Source organism: Botryllus schlosseri, chromosome 11 (genome assembly GCF_051294905.1).
Source record: "Botryllus schlosseri isolate E-star chromosome 11, Bs_hap1, whole genome shotgun sequence".
Classification (NCBI taxonomy): Eukaryota; Metazoa; Chordata; class Ascidiacea; order Stolidobranchia; family Styelidae; genus Botryllus; species Botryllus schlosseri.
The window spans coordinates 5802081-5820741 of NC_137246.1; the positions used below are offsets into that span (position 1 = coordinate 5802081).

Consider the following 18661-nt stretch of genomic DNA (forward strand, 5'->3'; position numbering starts at 1 on the left):
CGAAAAACGCGATTTGTCAAATTTTGTCGAATGTTAGTATGCAATGAGAAGTCCGGGATATATAGAACTATTGTTCTACTATATAATCATTTGCAGAGGTGGTCAAAGTAGTCAAGAAAGCTATTCAAGTAGAAGTAGTGACGAAAAAAATCTACTCAAGTACGATTAGAAGTACTTCTTAGATAAGCAACCTAAAACTACTTGAAGTAGAAGTGGAATTGACTGACTTTAAATCAACTCAAGTAAGTAAGTAGTTGTGAAAACGATCGCAATTCGTTCGCATGGACTGTCAATTTCACTGACAGACTGCAAATGGAGCTATGCGGAAGGTGTAGTGATCTTGATTCATATTGATGTATCCCAGGACGTGTCAATTTTTGGCAGAATGAGCAGTCGTCCACGTCATGGGATGTAAAAGATAGTATTGATTTGGAAATGCGATACTAATCCTTTGTTTACTCGAACACACCTTTTAGAGAATATCATGGCATGGCGCTCTCTCCCATATTATAAGGCCCCTAGTTCGGTCGAAGAGCAATACGGAGAAGTTGTGTCGTATACGGCTTTACCACTTAGCACGATTAGTATACGTTAATTAAAAATATGGCAGTTCGTAAAAATGCCATATAGTGTATAGCTTTATTTTCGGAAAATATAAGGCCTTACTACACTTGCTTTTATACTTCAACATGTATGTTCTCAAGACAAAAGAACTGAAACTAAAATTAGAACTCAACGTAGGCCTATAATACTCGTAATTGAAAAAAAAATACAAATACTACCAGAGGTGGTCAGTAACGAAGTACTTCTACTTTTTGGAAGTACTCAAGTAGTTTTCCTCTACTTCTGGTACTTACTCAAGTAAATCTGATTTTCTCTACTTCTACTTCGTAATATTTTGTGATCTACTTACTTACTTTTCGCTATTTTCAGTTTGTCAAGTAGAAGTAGTTTAATCACCCAATGCAAAAGATAGCCTGAGGAATTTCGGGGCTGTTTTCACGGACCAACATTTAATGTTCATAAAAGTTGAGTAGAGCGCAGAATTTTTTTGCGCTTCGCGCACAGTAGTTATGGAGTGACATATATGTTTTCACGAAAGTATCAGTGAATATAATTTAGGTAACGGATTGCTTATGGTTCCGCTCACACCGCATTGTCACCCATATCAAATATTTTGTCACTGTAAATATGGCCCGCCATAACGTTTGAAACCACCGTTTCGCAATCTAGCAAATAATTACCTATCCTATCGTTATCTAGCAGCCCATGACGTGTCCTGCTCATCTGGAATATCCGGCTTTGTGGAACGTTACACCTGTTTTAGCAGATCACCTTTGAAGCTTTATGGTCAAAATACATGAAATATATTTTCCGCTTATTAGAAGTGGTATTTGTATTTCACTTTCAATTCCGAGTGTTATATTAGGGGTATCATACTATGTATTCTAATTGCTTTCAATTCTTTTGTCTGCAGAACATACATCTTGAAGCATAAAAGCAAAATGCCTATATTTTCCGAAAAAAAAGCTACACTAGATATACATTTTACGATCCACAATATTCGTTATTAACTTATACCAATCGCGCAAAGTGTTGAAACCGTATCCGATACAACTTATCCGTATTGCTCTACGCCTAAAGTTTGGGCCATATAATATGGGATAGGCTGCAATGCCACAATATTCTCTAAAACGGAGTGTTCGAGTAAACAAAGGGTTAGTATCGCATTTTCATACCAATACTATAATTTGCATCTTATGATGCGAAAGAATGCTTATTCTGTCGAAAATTGATACCTCCTGGGATGCATCAATACGAATCAAGGTCTCTGCACCTTCCGCATAGCTCAATTTGCCGCTTTTGACAGTCCATGCGAACGAATTAAGACTGTTTTCAAAACTACTTACTTACTTGAGTAGTTTTAAAGTCAGTCAATTCTACTTCTACTTCAAGTAGTTTTAGGTGGCTTATGGAAAAAGTACTTCTACTCGTACTTGAGTAGATTACTGCGACACTACTTCTACTTGAGTAGCTTTCTTGACTACTTTGACCACCTCTGAATACTACTTCTAAAAACCGGAAAATATATTTCATGTCTTTTGTCCAGAAAGTTTCAACGGTGGTCTGCTAAAACAGGTCTAACGTTAAAAAAAATCAAAGTCCACTTTACCAGATTAGGACACGTCATGGGCTGCTAGGTATAATAGGTAATTGCTAGATTGCGAGACGGTAGTTTCAAAATTTATAGGGGCCATACTTACTGTGATCAAATATTAGATACAGGCGACAATGCTGTGTGAACGGAACCACGAAACCCGCTATCTAAATTCTATTCAGTGATAGTTTCGTTAAAACATATTCGTCACTCCATATCTATACTGTGCACGAAGCGCAACGAAACTTATGGGTATTACATGACTTTTATGCAAATTAAATGTTGGTACTACGTGGAAACAGCCTCGAAATTCCTTTGGCTATCTTTCTTATTGGGGGATTAAACTACTTCTAGTCGACAAACTGAAAATAGCGAAAATTAAGTAAGTAGTTCACAAATATTACGAAGTAGAAGTAGCGAAAAAATATCTACTTGAGTAAGTACCAGAAGTAGAGGAAAACTACTTGAGTACTTCGGAAAAGTAGCAGTACTTCGCTACTAACCACCTCTGATCATATGTCCTTACTATCCTACACCATGTGCTGCGAGGCTATTTTTCTTCAACGCCCCCCATACCGCCCCCCTGAGCCCACCACCCCCTGAGCGTTTCCACCCCCTTCGAAATCTAAATCGCCCCATGGGGGGCGCAGGAGACAAGGTTAAGAACCACTGGTTTAAAGCTATTGGGATACCACAAAGAAGAACGTACTTCGTGAGACACACATGATGCCAAGATGACATTTAATCACGGGTTGCGGCATTTTATCAGATTGCCAAGACAGGGCTATTCGGTGGCTATAATTTAGGCGCGTATATGAACAACTGACAATTGAACACGGGACGTCAGAATGCCTATTTCTATATATTAAACTATTTTTTCATCGGGGATGAGGTACTCATATTAAAATCAAGTCATGGAGCGCGACGTTATATCGCGCGAAGCGCGGAGAAAGATTTCAAGTTTAATGATTCTACCCAAAAATGCTCTATATATAGAGAGAGTTTGGGGTGCGGTTGTCAGGTTGCAAAGACAGGGCCATACCGCGTGATCTTCGACCAAGGTTCTGTCGCCGGCGATCTTTCTAGGATCGCACTTCGTGTTAGCTAAGCCTATCTCACTTAAGTGTCTTTTCGGCGCGGAAAAGCTGGTGCCCAATAGTCCCGGAACCGCAAGCAGCACACACACATACAGTTAGATTCAATCAGGCGTATTTTTATTAATGCCTATTTTTATTTTTATTTGTTGAGAGACGAGTACTCAACAATCAAAAACTGCAGAAAATATATATCGCGCGAAGAAAAATTTCCAGTCGAGTACATCTCCTCGTATTAATTTACGACAAATTTCGAAAAATCTGGGAGGGCCATGGCCCCATTGGCCCCTCCTGGCTACGCCAATGAGAGCAAGTGCTGTGGCTTTGCCTACTAAAATCGAGGGAAAGTACCGCTAGAGTACGTGTGACAAAATGAAAAAAAAAAATAACGGCTTATTATAATGCCTAACCACTATATCACCATACTGATCACCAGTATATATGGTGCATCACAAATTTTCAGACTATAAACTCATACAATTGAATAGCATATTCATAGTAAAATGAAACCAAATATTTTTGGCTGACACTCGTCAGGGTTTTTCGGTCAGCAACTAAAAGAGAATTAGAATTAACATTGTATATCTACAATCGTATCACCAAATTTGAATACACTATTTAATTGTCTAATGAAGTAATGTATCTCCAAGAAGCTCTTCATAAACAAATACACTTACAAAAACTTTTTGAGAGCGAGCATGAACCCTTATTATTGACTTTCAGGATATCAGAAGAAAAAAAACAGGATTCAACTGATACAAATGAGCCACTGTATTTTTGAAAGCAAGTCCAAACCCAAGGCTATAAAGAAGAAACTATCACTGTAGCAGATTCGAGCGGAATCATATTATTTGTCCGGTTTTCACGACTTCATGAAATAACATCGAAGCAATTTTACAGAGCAACAGCTTCGACTTATTCATGACGAGCTTCATCAGCTGCAGGAAAACTTTGAGAAGTATTTCAATGCTGAACAGAATGTCACACTTAATATCATCAGTTGTTGGATATTAAGACCGTTCACAGCCCATCATACTGCAAATGTACCGGGAGATATATAACTTCACTTCATGTACAAATACATACGCGATCTCGGCACTTATTTCCACAAATCAAAATGTCCAAGTCTGTTTCGTAATGAGACTGATTTCAGTTGATTCAGATCTTCATCTTTTGTCTGCACCTCGTCTTTTGAACCTGGCTACGCTCCTGCATATCGAGATCACTCTTATGAGGAAGTCTTTCCCGAAAGGATCACATTTAATGATTTTAAAACCAGCAATCCAGCATGCATATCATGAGGCCTGTTCAAGGAAGAATTCCCAGAATACTATCTGACGCATTGATGATTTTTGCTTCGCCATATTCGTTCAGAACTTGCAACTATGTGCTGGAATCTATTGAGAGAATGAATTTTGAAGTCAGATTTCGAAATAAGTTATTTTTCGCAAGTAACGCACGAGCATCACATATCGCAACAGCGTGAATATAAAGACGTCTCTTGAAGCCGGATTTTGAAGCAAATCCTTTCCCACAAACATCACATTAATGGCTTTTGACACAAGTATGCACTTTCCTGTGAAGATCGAGGTTACCCTTATGAATAAAGTCTTTTCCACAAACTTCACAATTATGATTTTTGATACCGGCATGTACATCAAGATGGTTCTTTAAAAGAGGTTTGGTAGTAAATCCTTTCCCACAAATATCACATTTGTGGGTCTTGATGCCAGCATGCATAGTCATGTGTATTTTGAGGTTACCCTTCGTAATGAATCTTTTTCCACAAGCTTCACAGTTATGATTCTTGACACCAGCATGTATCTTCGTGTGAGTCCAGAGGTTACTTTTCGTAGTAAATTCTCTTCCACAAATATCGCATTTATGAGTTTTAATACCGCGATGCATAGCCATGTGTCCGTTGAGGTATTGCTTAAACTGGAATTCCTTCCCACAAACTTCACATTTGTGAATCTTGACACCTGCATGAGTATCAAGATGACTCTTCAGGTTAGCTTTTGTAATGAATTCTTTCTCACAAACACCACATTCGTATCTTTTGACACCAGCATGCCTAGCCATGTGTGTGTTGAGGTTACCTTTTTGAATGAATTCTTTCCCGCAAACATCACACTTATGACTCCTAACACTAGCGTGAGTATCAAGATGCTTCTTCAAGTAAGATCTTAGAGCATGTTTTTTCCCACAAACATCACATTCGTAACTTTTGACACTAGAATGTATAGCACTATGTGTGTGAAGGTTAGCCTTTTTCTTGAATTCCTTTCCACAAACATCACATTTATGATTCTTGTCACTAGCATGAGTATCAAGATGCCTCTGTAAGTAAGATATTAAAATGAATTCCTTCCCACAAATATCACATTTGTGACTTTTGACACCATTATGCATTGCCAGGTGTATTTTTAGTTGACTTTTTTGCATGAATCCTTTCCCACAAATATCACATTCGAAGCTTTTGACACCAGCATGCATTGTCATGTGTATTTTGAGATTACCAGGAAGACGAAATTCTTTTCCACAAGCATTACATTTGTGATTTTTGATACCAGAATGCCAATCAAAGTGCTTCTGTTTGCTGGTAAATTTTTTACCACAGACAACACATTCGTAGCTTCTGACACCAGCATGCATTGCCAGGTGTCTTTCAAGTTGACATTTTTGCATGAATTCTCTCCCGCAAATATCACATTCGAAACTTTTCACACCAGCATGAATCTTAATGTGAGTCCCGAGGTTACCTCTACTTGTGAATTCTTTCCCGCAAACATTACATGCAGGATTCTTGACACTTGCATGAGTATCAAAATGAAGCTTCAACTCCTTTTTAGCAGCAAATACTTTCCCACAAACACCACATACGAAGCTTTTGACAACAGCATGCATGCGAGCCATGTGTCTGTCCAGCAGAGTTGGATCAATTGTAATTTGTAATTGTAATTGAATGTAATTAATTACATTTTTCAATGTAATTGTAATGTAATTGTAATTGAAGCATTTTTATTTTGTGTAATTGTAATTGTAATTGTAATTTGACAAAAATTTTGCTCAATTACAATTTCAATTACATTAAATTGCTATTGAGACCTGACAAGCACAACATAAAATAATTGACTTATAATGCATTCTCTTTAAATGTCGACAAGGAATTTGATGGATCCATTTGCGGAAGCCCTTGACTGCGCCCTTGCGGGCGAAGTTTTATTTATTTTTACCGCTATGCTGGCCTCGGCTGCCATTGTATACAATTATTAGCTTACTAACCAACGGATGGATTCTCAACACGTGACTCACGATTGAATACGCCGAGAAGCGAACTGCTGAGCCGTCTAAAAGCAGCAGAATTGATAATCCTATAGCTGGCGATCCAAGCGTCGAAATTTGATATGTATGGTCCTAATCGGAAGCTAGTGTCGCACTGATTCCGCAATAAAAGTATATTTCCAGGCAATGGTACCATATCAAAATAGTCGTGAAAGTCTGGGAATCGGTATTGTTCTGAACAATCGCTGGGCGTAATTGGTCATTGTTGTGGTCATGCTGCTGCGGCGCTCTCACTTTTCAGAACAGTCGGCCTTAAACGGCTATTTTGGAGCAGCTACATTGCCCTGACGAGATTTTAATTTGTATTTTCGGAATTAGTGCATCAATAGCTTACGATAAAGACCAGATGCGGCAAATTTGGACGCTTGGATCGCCAGCTCTAGGACTACAAAGTTTGCTGCTTTTAGCCGGCTCTGCAGTACGTTTGTCGGTGCATTCATCCGTGACTCACATATTACGCATCTATCCGTGGGTTGGCAATCTACAATACGATTTCAGATCACGATGCTGCATCGTTACTTCGTCTGGCTAACTAACCAGCCCACTGGATATTATATAACGTCTTATCTGACAAAGCACGGTTTTGTTTTTACTCGTCATCCTAATTCCTACGTCCCTCGATAAAAATAATATTATTTCTTTAATTATATACTATATACGCAAATCCAACACGTGCATATATTATAATACTTTTTTCAACGACATACTGCACCCTATCCTTAATCCTAACCCATAGGAAATTAGGTAAATAACATTTTACATTTCCAATTACGTGAGCCATAATTACCGAGCATACAAAACACGCTTATATTACGTCACAATGACATCTTACATAGCATACTATGTACGCACATGAACGCATTTATTACTCCACAATATGAACTAGACTGGTTGCCAGCGACTACTACAGATAGAACACTGCGATATTTCATACTGTCTCTGCTTGCATAGCCTACGAATGTATTCAGACTATGAATTGTCAGGCTCCTCGTGTTTCCTCCGCTGTAAGACCATCGAATGGATAAGGTTCGTGTCAGTTATCCTACTTAATAGTTCATACTTCATTACTGTCGCTATTTATGTTAAATTACCGACTTTAATTACCGCTCTTCACTCCTATACTGTGGTAAACTGTTTCCCATACTTCAACAGCCACTGAAAACTTGGTAAATTACAATATAGTCTGAGTCTTGGTGTTTCAAAAATGGATGAACAGCAAATGAGCTCTTCCGAAACCTGTGCGGAACCATTTCCTACGCCACTGTCAGAGTTCTTTAAATCTTTGACCAGTACTGAGGCTTGCTGCAACAATTGCAAAAAGAAATTGAAGTTCTCGACCAAGGCTTCATCCAACTTGATCACCCATTTGAAGAGATGTTCTCCCAATCTTTACGCCAAGTATATAACCCTCAAAGAAAACATGAAGAAGACAAAAGTAGACCAAAGTCAACCACCCATCAAGTCATTTTTTCAAACTTCTTCTTCCCAGCGATTTGCTCCATATGATGCCACTCAAAAAGCATTAACCAAAGCTCTACTCAAATCAATAGCTTGTGATCAGTTACCATTAAGTATTGTAAATAGTCAATCATTCAGAAATCTGTTGTTGACTGCTGAACCAAGATATGTAATACCAGGACGCTCCACATTTAGAAATTCCCTTATACCAATGGTTATTCGGCAAATGGAAGAAGAGATGAGACGTGAAATTGCACGTATGTCAAATGTTTACTTGACAATTGATCTCTGGACTAATCGTAACATGACAAGTTTTTTGGGCATCACAATGCATTTTGTTGATGCAGAATGGAAGCTACGCAGCTTTGTCCTGGCAGTGGACTCATTCTTGGAACGACATACAGCTGAAAACATCGCTGAGGCTTATGACCACGTAATAGAAAAGTTTAGACTTACAACAAAAGTGAAAAAGGTTGTGTCGGACAATGCTTCCTCTATGATAAAAGCATTTCAGGTTTCCCTTCCTGAATTCCATTTGCATAAAACTGGTGAAGAAATCAATGAGGACAATGAGAAAGAATTGAATCCTGATCCTGAACAAGAAATGTCCGATGAGGGTGCTGATTTGAATGCTCTTCTCACTTACTTACCAGAAAGAGTAAGCTGTTTTGCTCATACGCAACAACTTTGTATTAAGGATTGTCTGCAACATTCGGACTTTGCTAAGTCTTACGTTGGGAAGCAGCTGGGAAAGGTGGCCAAAATTGTGAATTCAGTACGAAAATCAGTAAATGCTTCCTCTTATTTGCAACGTAAAAAAATCACGCTAAGGGCACAGAATGTGACAAGATGGAATTCGCAACTTGTTATGTTGCAGAGTGTCTTAAAGGACCACGAAGAAGTTAACGCAGCTCTCACCTTGATCCAGTCACGGGAAAAAATAACAAATCAAGATTATTTGGCATTGAGTGAGCTCGTGAGTGTGCTAATGCCTTTCAAAGAAGCAATGCAGCAAGTTGAAGGACAAAATATTGTAACATCCTCTTGCATTTGTCCGGTAGTGCTAGGCTTACTGAAAGCAATGGACCAACTAAAAAATTCTGATCTCCACTATTGTCAGAAATTGACAGCTAATCTCAAAAACTCAGTTTCTAAAAGGTTGTTGCCATTTGTAAATTCCCCGGACAACAGACTTGCATCTCTTCTTGATCCACGATTTAAAAACAGCTGGATTGAAGATGACTTTGACAAAGAGGAAGCAATATGTTTGCTAAAAACTCATGTGGCAAGTAGACTTGGCCAGGATGACGAAGAGAGCTGTAGCACAGAGGATGAAACCCCTGCAAAAAAGCCAAACCTCTTTAACTTTATGGCAGAAGGTCTGAAAAGAAAAAGAACGAGAAATTCAATAATTGAAGTCGACGGCTATTTGGGTGAAGAAATCTTGCATTTTGATGAAGACCCACTAATGTATTGGAAGAAAAAGTCAGAAGAATTTCCAACGCTTGCTGCCTTGGCCAAAGATTATTTGGGGCTAACAGCAACATCAGCCCCGTCAGAAAGAATATTTTCAATTGCGGGCAACTTTTATACGGCAAGAAGAAATTTACTGGGGCCAGAAACTTTTCGCACCTTAATGTTCATTAAATGCAATCCAGCAGTTTTTGAACAAGTAAAAATTTAAATGGAAACAAGATATTGTAATTTATGGTATCATGAGCTTCTTTCCATTTGCATTTTACTGAATTTTACACACGCTGACGTCTTGACAGCTACATTTCATTTGCGTTGCTCAGTTTTGTCTATTCGTTTGATTGCGTTTCATTGCCCGTCTTGCAGCCTATTCGTTGTTAGTCATTGCCAGTCGCTCAAACTTTTGGTTGTTAACTGTCGCTTAAAAATATTTCCTATGACTAGGAATAGTTCGAAAACGTTTTTTCTTTTTAATAATTAACGGGTATTTGCGTATCATGAATGAAACATGAATACTTGAATTGCTGTTAATTACGACGCTACGGTTGTCAAGGAGCACGGTTGAATTTATGATTATTTAATTACATGTTCATTGTTCAACAGCAGCAATTGTAATTGTAATTGTAATTTAATTGAAGCATGCAAGGAGTAATTGTAATTGTAATTGTAATTTGATATTTTTAGCATGGAGTAATTGTAATTGTAATGTAATTGAACTGAAATAATTGTAATTGATCCAACTCTGCTGTCCAGGTTTCCGTTTTGCGTGAATTCTTTCTTACAGACATCGCATTTGTAGCTTTTGACACCAGCATGCATTGCCAGGTGTCTTTTGAGTTGACCTTTTTGCATGAATTCTTTTCCACAAATATCACATTCGAAACTTTTCACACCAACATGCAATGCCATGTGTCTTTTGAGGTGACTATTTTGCTTGAATTTTTTGCCACAAACTTCACATTCATGAATCTTGACACGGGCATGGATATTCATACGAGTCTTCAGTCGATCCTTTTGAGTAAATTCTTTCTCACAATCATCACCTTTACCACTCCTGACACAAGCACGAGTATCAATATGTCTCTCCATGTGCGATTGTGCAGTGAATTCCATTCCACAGTCATCACATTTAAAGCTTTTCATGCCAGCAAGCAAAGGCATATGAATATATAGGCTACTCTTCCCAGTATGCTTTTCAATGCAAATATTGCATTGTAAATATTTTACTTCACTATCTTGATACAGAGCTTGGAACTCTGTGTTAGAGTATATCAAGAATGATTCCCCTTCCGTCCCGATGCAGGTTCTTTATGTACTACGACGATAACAAGTTGATTGCGTATTTGGTGATGAACAACCTAATAATATTTGATGTCATGGAAGACTGGATAAAAAAGAGCATCGCGATTTAATGTACAATAAAAATCTGACATTGTGAGACGGTCACCCAGGGAAAACCCTCTTGAGTAATATATTCAGAAAACTGACACTCGTCAGGGGTAATCGTCGGCGACTAGTGGAGATTTCAAAATAACTGCGTATATCAACTGTCGATCACCAAATTTCACGTCACAGACATAGCAATTCGATATTTGAGACGAACAGATGGTTTAGGCTCAATGTTCTATTTTAGATTCTACACGAAATTCTTCTGCTGGCACGAACTAGGTTGGCGTATTTTGATAAAGTCGGCCCTACGGCGGATAAATAAAAGAATGACGGGCGTCTGAGTCGCCTCGAAAATTTTTCTCACAAATAGAATGATCCACTAAACAGTGGCTCTCTGCCAGGGGTCCGAGCAGACTTGGGGCATTTTCTGAGGTCCTACTAATTCTTTAGATTTGCAGCATGAATGATAACTAGGGCGTTATTTTCTTGCTGTGAACCGGCAGAATGTCATTTCCGGCGGTTTTGCGAGGCCGTCCGTGAAATGGAAAGGTACCAAATTCGACATCTCTGCAGGAGCTGACAACGAAATGTGCTCTTGTAGGCAGGGCATGGTAAAGTATAGAATGGAAAATTTACATACTCCATACTAGCATTACTCGTTCCATACCATACTAACAATTTTTCGTACCGTACCAACATTCTTCCATACCATATTTGATGATATTTTTTCCATACTTTTGCTGTTGCCCAAACTCTCATACAACATTCTATTTTTGATGCGTGGAAATTTTCCGGCGTTTGTATTATAATTATTTTAGATGAAATTATCTATTTCAACAGCCCCGATGCACAATTCTCCCGCCAATTTTTTGTGTCATATGTCAGCGATGTAGATTGCCTCATCATCACGTAATATATATATGGGATTAATTGGGAATCACAGCAGAATGTCACGCCGTGTCAAACTAGTGTCGTAACACAATGCTAGAAGTAATGTAGATATATCTTCTACGAAACTCCATCAAACAGGCATTGTCGCATCAGAATATATCTTAGAATACCATTTTACATCGCTACAATCATTATGGAGTTTGCGACATCGGATCAAATATCCGATATCCTCGATAATGTGCGAGTCGTACCGTACTCATTATAGTTTCAGCAGTCAACATCAGCATGTCCATTCTTTTATCAGATTTAACCAGTTTTAATGAAATTACAATGCATGTTGAAGGACGGCATGGCGAATGAATGACTCCGAGACAAGAAACATATTTTTCCTTTACAAGGATGCTTTGCTTATGTTAGATATTGCGTGATGATCATCCGAGTTAAGCGCAGTTACCAAGTTCAACAAAGTTATATAAATATTCATGTAATTGCAACATTCTCATTGTTACGATAAGCCAAATGTAAGCTGTACCGCGACAGCGTTCGAATATCATTCCTGTTTATGACATTCAAATCGCACTAATTATCATTAATTTCATTTTCCCTTATATGTTCGTTGCAAAACTTTTTTGTCTTCAATTACCGTAATTTTCCAAGTATAGTACGCCCCCATGTATAATACGCACCCCTAAAATAGAATATAAATTCTGAGAAAAAGCCTGTACCCATGTATAGTACGCACCCTTCATTTCAGTACATGAGTAGTTCCGAGATGTCACTCTTGAACAGTCATTACACAACGATCGCTAATCATTATACAATTAGCGGGATTGTCATTGAACGATAGTAGATAGCAGCCAAAGCCTGCGAGGCGGGTGGCGCGATACATCTTGAGCACGAGGAGACCTTTTACAGATGCGATTGCTAATCATTATACAATTAACAGTATTGTCTCTAAACGATAGTAGATGGCAGCCAAAGCCTGCGAGGCAGGCGGCGAGTTAGTTTAGGCCAACGAACCGACATCTTACAGATGCGATTGCGCCTAGGCTAACGGTTATGTCATGCGGAACAGGTCTGTTGGAGATGCGACTGATTACGCAAGCGATTATATCATGCGCACATGGCCTCTTGTATATGCGATTGTTCGGGCCTGTCGTTGACGCGATGAATTGGCGAGAATTGCCGCGCGCGAGTGTCTATTACTGACCTCATTTCGCTCGCGTACAAACGGCAAACCAACTCAGCAGGAGATCGCGTGATTGTGCACACGGCTCTCGTTAATTAGCAACGCACTTCCCTTAATTGGCAGCGCGTCACACTCTATAATACGAATTACTACCCGCGATGGCTGAAAGTGATGCGCGATTGGAAACAAACATGAAGAAAGGTGTGATTTCAAGTTTTCTATAGAGGGAGATTTTTTTCAAGCCGTGTTGTTCCCATGCATAATACGCACCCCCCCGATTTTAGGGCAAAAAATCGTGTAAATTTTGCGCATTATACATGGAAAATTACGGGTACATGTTGACCAGGGTGGGTAGTCAGTGTCGTATTTCGATATGATGAAGATAGCCCTGTCAATGAACGATTTTCTGAGGAATGCAATCGATTTAACAAATCAGACGTAGGATCATTGCCACCGTTCTGGCAAAACTGTCAAAGTACGGAAGTATGAAAAAAATTCAATACCATACTTGGAAATTCCCATACCATACCATCATACCATGCCCTGCGTGTAGGTTTCAAACCTAAAGAACATAAATGTATAAGCATGAACGATTGAATAGCGAAAAAAGAAACGGAACAAGCAGACACCCTGAAAATCCTAAACACGCTGGGTTATACAACAGTACCTTTCTAGTATCTCATACCCTAAAAATTAAAATAATATATTGCAACTTTTCTTGTAATTCTCGTTAAAATTAATTGCAACTTTCTCTCGATTTTAGTGCAACAGAGACTTGCCCTAATGATCGATAACTTGAATTGTGATTTTCTAAGCTCAGATTAATCACCACATCTTCAATTTCTAACCAATTAGAAGTTGAAGTACAAAGCTGTGATTTCCAAGACACGACATAGCTACTTGAAGAGGCAGTAGAAAATTAAAGTCTGTGAACTACTCAAGTAGGTACTTGCAAAGAGTAGTTTCGATTCACGGATTCCACAAATTTATGCAAAAACACTACCAACACTACAAATAGTAGCAATATTAGTATATTCATATACCACGATAAAGGGGCTATTTCGTCAAGTTGTTATTGCACTTTAACTCGTGAAGTGGCACAAATATATTCCTAAACTATTATTCATTTTACAATGGTCAATCACAGTAATTCCGGAATGTTTGCAAATTGTTCGGGAATGAAGCTGTCAGTCTCATTGAACATTCACAGAGTGGGCGTGATTCTCGTGTTCTGATAAATCTAGCGACATGCAGTTTTATGCGCTCCTGCAAATGATATGTCGTTCTGCCCATATATAGCCACAGTCACTGTTGCACGTATGCATGGGTTTTATTTCTTTGCTGAAATGCAGGAAGAAAGTCCTTGCGTGTTGCAGGGAGTTGAGTTAAAAAAAAATCAGAATGCTCTTGAGAGTGTCGTAATACCGCAGAAACCAATTGTTTTACACAACGGATGTGGTGGCGAGATGGCGCAGTGGTATAATCCGCGGCTGCAACACCAATGGGTGCGGGTTCGAGTCCGAACGAGGTCGACTTCAGAATTCCGATACTTAAGTGTTGGAGGTTCCTCCTTGCCACCTCATCCGCGTAGGCGGTTTCTTACAAAACGCCTGGAGGTGGGCCGTGCTGTAAGTCGGCAGTTACGGAAAATAATGAAGAATATTGGCCTGGTGAAACTAACCATAGTAGTCGACAAACACGATGAATACCACAAAAAAAAAACAAGAACGAGTGGAAATAGGACCGTGGTAGACGGATACACCGTAGTCATCTTCGGTTGTTCGGTAGACTCTGATGACGTTTGAGCGGTTGATGCTAAGGGTAACCGTTTCGCAGTAAGGTTTTGCGGATGTTGTCAAGCTCCAAATTCAGTTTGTCATGGGACAGATCTTCAATGCTCTATCGGGGCCTACGGGAATATCGTAGGCCCCGGCTCTATGTATGGGGGTGCCTATGAGGTCGATATTTCTGTTTGTATTCGTATCAATCTAGAAATTGGTAAGCTTATGAATCAGTTTCATCGCGGTAACTGCCATGAAACTTTCAAAAATTTCTTCACTTCGGAATCTAAGAGCGCATATGTACAACACACTCACTTGTCTCACTCTTAACCGGAGATGGTCAGTGGTCAAGAAGTAATGAAGTAAGTTTTGCATACTTCATAACTTAAGTGATTATGATTTTAGACTACTTCTATTTCAGTTTTTCTACCCAAAACAAGACCCAGAATGGTTACGTTTTTACTTACTTACTTAGTTACTGTCTGCATCCACTTGAGTGCCAACAATGATTGCTTTGACCATCTCCACTTATAACACTGGTTGACATAATTTTTGTTTTCTGGCCAAAATGATGACTATTAAGTCAATTTTCGTACGCTGATTACGAATATAAAGTCGCTTTTTCTCTCTCACGTCAAGATTTTTTATAATCTGTGATTTAAAACTTTGCATTTTAGTGCTAAAAACAGCCTGTTCCGTGACGTATTCCTTGCTGTTTGGTCACAGCTATCACCATTGTGACGTCATCAGAGATGGTCAAAGTACTTACCATAGGTCACAAGTAGAAGTAGAAGTAACGGCGTCAATTTCTACTCAAGTAGAAGTAAAAGTAACTTTTTATAAGCACTGTGGACCTTTTTCTTTGGTTGAAATTTAAGGTATTTCAACTGCGGGTCACTCTATGCATGGCGCTAGCAGCATGAAAAAAATCAACATTAAACGAGCATTCACCTTAGCAATCTCAAACATTTTACTTGCTTTGCAACAAAGGCTTGCTCGAAATATCCAGCTTTCTGTTTGAGAATATTTAGTGACTCACTACTGTGACCTTGACCCGCAATCACACAACATCAAGAGCGAAGTATACACTACATGTAGTCAGCGAATAATGCTTATTCAACAAATTAACGGAATTGATATCGTTGTCTGATGCAAAAAATCTAGCAGGCGTACGGGGTCAATCTTGACTTCATATGTTTATTGTATCATAAAAACCAAATCCTTGCGATCGGGGGAGTTGACTACTGCTGTATAACTTGTTAATGGGGTAATATCGGCAGCAAGTATAGAGACCCGTTTTACACTCTGCACAATATCAACGTAGTAGTACTCAGATGCATTGTCCGGTCTGGCGTAGACCATTAAGGCGTAAGCTTATATTCCCTTGCAAGTCCTCATCGACACTGTTGGCAAAGCGACGAAAGATATTGATTTTACGGGATTATTGCATCATTTGATTGCCCCAGTTGATACATTTGGCGACGTTTAAAACGTCAATGTGAAGGTGCTTCATATCAATTCACTGAAATGTAGGGTTGGAACTAGCAATATGACGTCGTGTGACGTCACGAGGTTCACGTTCGCGTTAACACAGAACCTTTCCAAAAGGTTCGCGTTCACACTAACCTGAACCTTTCAAAGGTTCACACCACCCCTAATCCCTAGTAGTCACCTGTGACAGGAGAAGGAAAATTTTGCGGCTGTCTACGCATAATTAAATTAAGGTGTGTTGGCGGCCGTCAGCAGGAAAGCTAAATTTACGAGTGGCTCCAAATTTTTGAGAGATTTCAATCGAACTTGAAAATTTTCCACGCGCTCGATTCTTGGTGACTTCATTTTTCAATGTTTATAGAGTATCTTCCTTGCAATCTGAACACCACCGTACATATGCAAACCTCAAGCGAAAATGTTGTGTCCCATAAAGAAGAATATTCTGACTCTACGGACAATACTGATGGGAGGTCGAGAAAAAAAAAATCTGAAAGTGTGGACTGAGAAAAAATAAATATTTGTCATTACTATGTGCAACTACCAATATGATCAAAATTCACTTATGAAGTTGCAAAAGACAGCAAATTCCAATAACTTTCCATAACAAGAATACCGGTACTTGTGCTTTCGGTGCGCATATAGTAAGCTTGAGTGGGCGTTCTACTACTGCTTTTGGAAAATGTAATGAGCAAGGTAAGAAGCAAACTTGCAGTGATGACACAGAACTCTTTTCTAGATACTTGATAACAAACGACCAGACCAGACCAGCGGGCGAACCACACTGACGTTAAGTCATCATATACACGCGATACTCAACATAACATCTAACAAAATTGCCAGCTATAATAGGGTTACCATATTTCAGCAACCCAAATTCCGGATACTCTTTAGCGCCTACTAGTGAATTTCAAAATGATTCATGACGTCAAAGTAGCAAATCTTTGCTCATAGTCCAGAGGTGCTCATGATCCGATTCAGGAGTATGTGACTGTGTGTTATGTAACCGGGACCGAAAGCACATGTTTTCAGCCCACTCCCGCCCAAATAAACAATGATTTTGAGCTCACACTATAGAGTAATCGATGCAACTTCGGGAGAGGGGGTGCTTGCTATATGAATCTGGTTTCTATATGCATCTGGTCGTTAAATTATTTGAATGAATTCTGTCAATAATATTGGTCGTTCCATTACTATATAGATACTACTCTCCGCCCACATGATCAGAGTTAGCGGTAGAGCTGGTGGGGGATGATGAGTTCGAAAATACAGGAAGCGTAATTGCACATCGTTAAGTCATGTTCATGGCCTACCGATAAGATTGTTTATAAGCCGTATGCCGGTGCGCACCACGGAGCTTTATAAACACCCCACATCCAGTGGTTTCCAACCTTTTATGGTCGCGACTCCATCTCCATTTTGAAAATCTTCCGTGGAGCGGATTTCTAAAAGAAGTCAGCCCCTTTGCCCAGACTTACTCGCGGGCTATTTTGAAAGCTGATTACGTTCAACATATTCGTAAACCCCAGAATAAAGGCAAACGACCCCCCGTTTGGAACCACTATCTTTGAATAAAGAATTTAAACGGCCTTAACGGTCTCTAGGAATATACCGTTCTCCTATAATTGCGATTACAACTAGGCTTATTCCAGTAAATGAAGGTTGTTTTTATTTGTATTTTATTGCAGTTTTTGCGAGCTTAGTATTCTGCATATTAAAGTCAATAAATATGATAGTAAATCGCGCGCAGCGCGAAGGAAATTATCATGCATCAGCATAAATATTCCCAAAAATATTGTTTTTATGCTGATTTACGAAAGAATTATGAGCCCACGTCAAGTCTTCAAAATTCCGGACATTTGGCATATTTTAGAAATTCCTCCCGGACGCTAGTTTGAACAGTGAAATTCCGGACATGTCCGAGAAATTCCGGACGTATGGCAACCCTAAGCTATAATCTAATTCCATCCTGCGTTCTAAAAACATTGAGCTTGCACATTGGTCATTTTTCGACTTCATGACAGAAAATAGTGTTTATCCAAGTTAGCTCAAGTGGTCCCTGCGTACAAAGCTTGAGATAAAACTAATGCTACCAACTAACCGACTTACATCGACCGCGTATCGGACCGATACTATACTCGAATATACCGTTTATTCCCGCCCGTCCGCCTGCCTGCCTAGTACTTACCAAAGAATTCTTTGCTGCCTACTCACGCTCTCTGCTTGCGAAGATGTCAGCAGTCAGCATGTAAACAGTACGGTAACACGATGAGTTGCCGCGAGGCATTCTTTGTTTATTCTACAGAATCCTTGTACCGCGCTCTGATTCACTCTGACGCGCACTGGAGTCGAGAGCAAACGCGACACTCTCGCCGCGCGGTAGCACTTGATAACG

The 18661-nt window shown here is 39.3% G+C and overlaps 2 protein-coding genes and 1 long non-coding RNA gene across 3 annotated transcripts; 1 reads left to right on the forward strand and 2 right to left on the reverse strand.

The window, feature by feature from the left end:
* Window positions 1–3350: 3350 nt before the first annotated feature.
* Window positions 3351–6174, reverse strand: LOC145450295 (uncharacterized). The gene is made up of 2 exons (XM_080328810.1): window positions 4899–6174; window positions 3351–4828 (listed from the first exon to the last, which is right to left on the reverse strand). The coding sequence occupies exons 1-2, from the start codon at window positions 6166–6168 to the stop codon at window positions 4674–4676; spliced, it is 1425 nt and encodes a 474-aa protein (XP_080184936.1). The 5' UTR covers window positions 6169–6174; the 3' UTR covers window positions 3351–4673.
* A 20-nt stretch (window positions 6175–6194) lies between these two features.
* Window positions 6195–10049, forward strand: LOC145450293 (zinc finger BED domain-containing protein 4-like). The gene has a single exon (XM_080328809.1). The coding sequence runs from the start codon at window positions 7802–7804 to the stop codon at window positions 9737–9739; it is 1938 nt and encodes a 645-aa protein (XP_080184935.1). The 5' UTR covers window positions 6195–7801; the 3' UTR covers window positions 9740–10049.
* Window positions 10050–13203: 3154 nt separating this feature from the next.
* On the reverse strand, window positions 13204–18661 carry LOC145450984 (uncharacterized). The gene is made up of 2 exons (XR_013918663.1): window positions 18202–18661; window positions 13204–17093 (listed from the first exon to the last, which is right to left on the reverse strand). It is a non-coding gene; the product is annotated as an uncharacterized LOC145450984 (long non-coding RNA).

Excerpts from the sequence above, each read along its gene's own strand:
- LOC145450295 (XM_080328810.1), bottom strand. The coding sequence starts at position 6,168 with ATGGCTCGCATGCATGCTGTTGTCAAAAGCTTCGTATGTGGTGTTTGT. Across the intron at positions 4,829-4,898 it reads CCATCTTGATGTACATGCCG|GAAAGTGCATACTTGTGTCA; the intron begins GTATCAAAAATC and ends CGATCTTCACAG.
- LOC145450293 (XM_080328809.1), top strand. The coding sequence starts at position 7,802 with ATGGATGAACAGCAAATGAGCTCTTCCGAAACCTGTGCGGAACCATTT.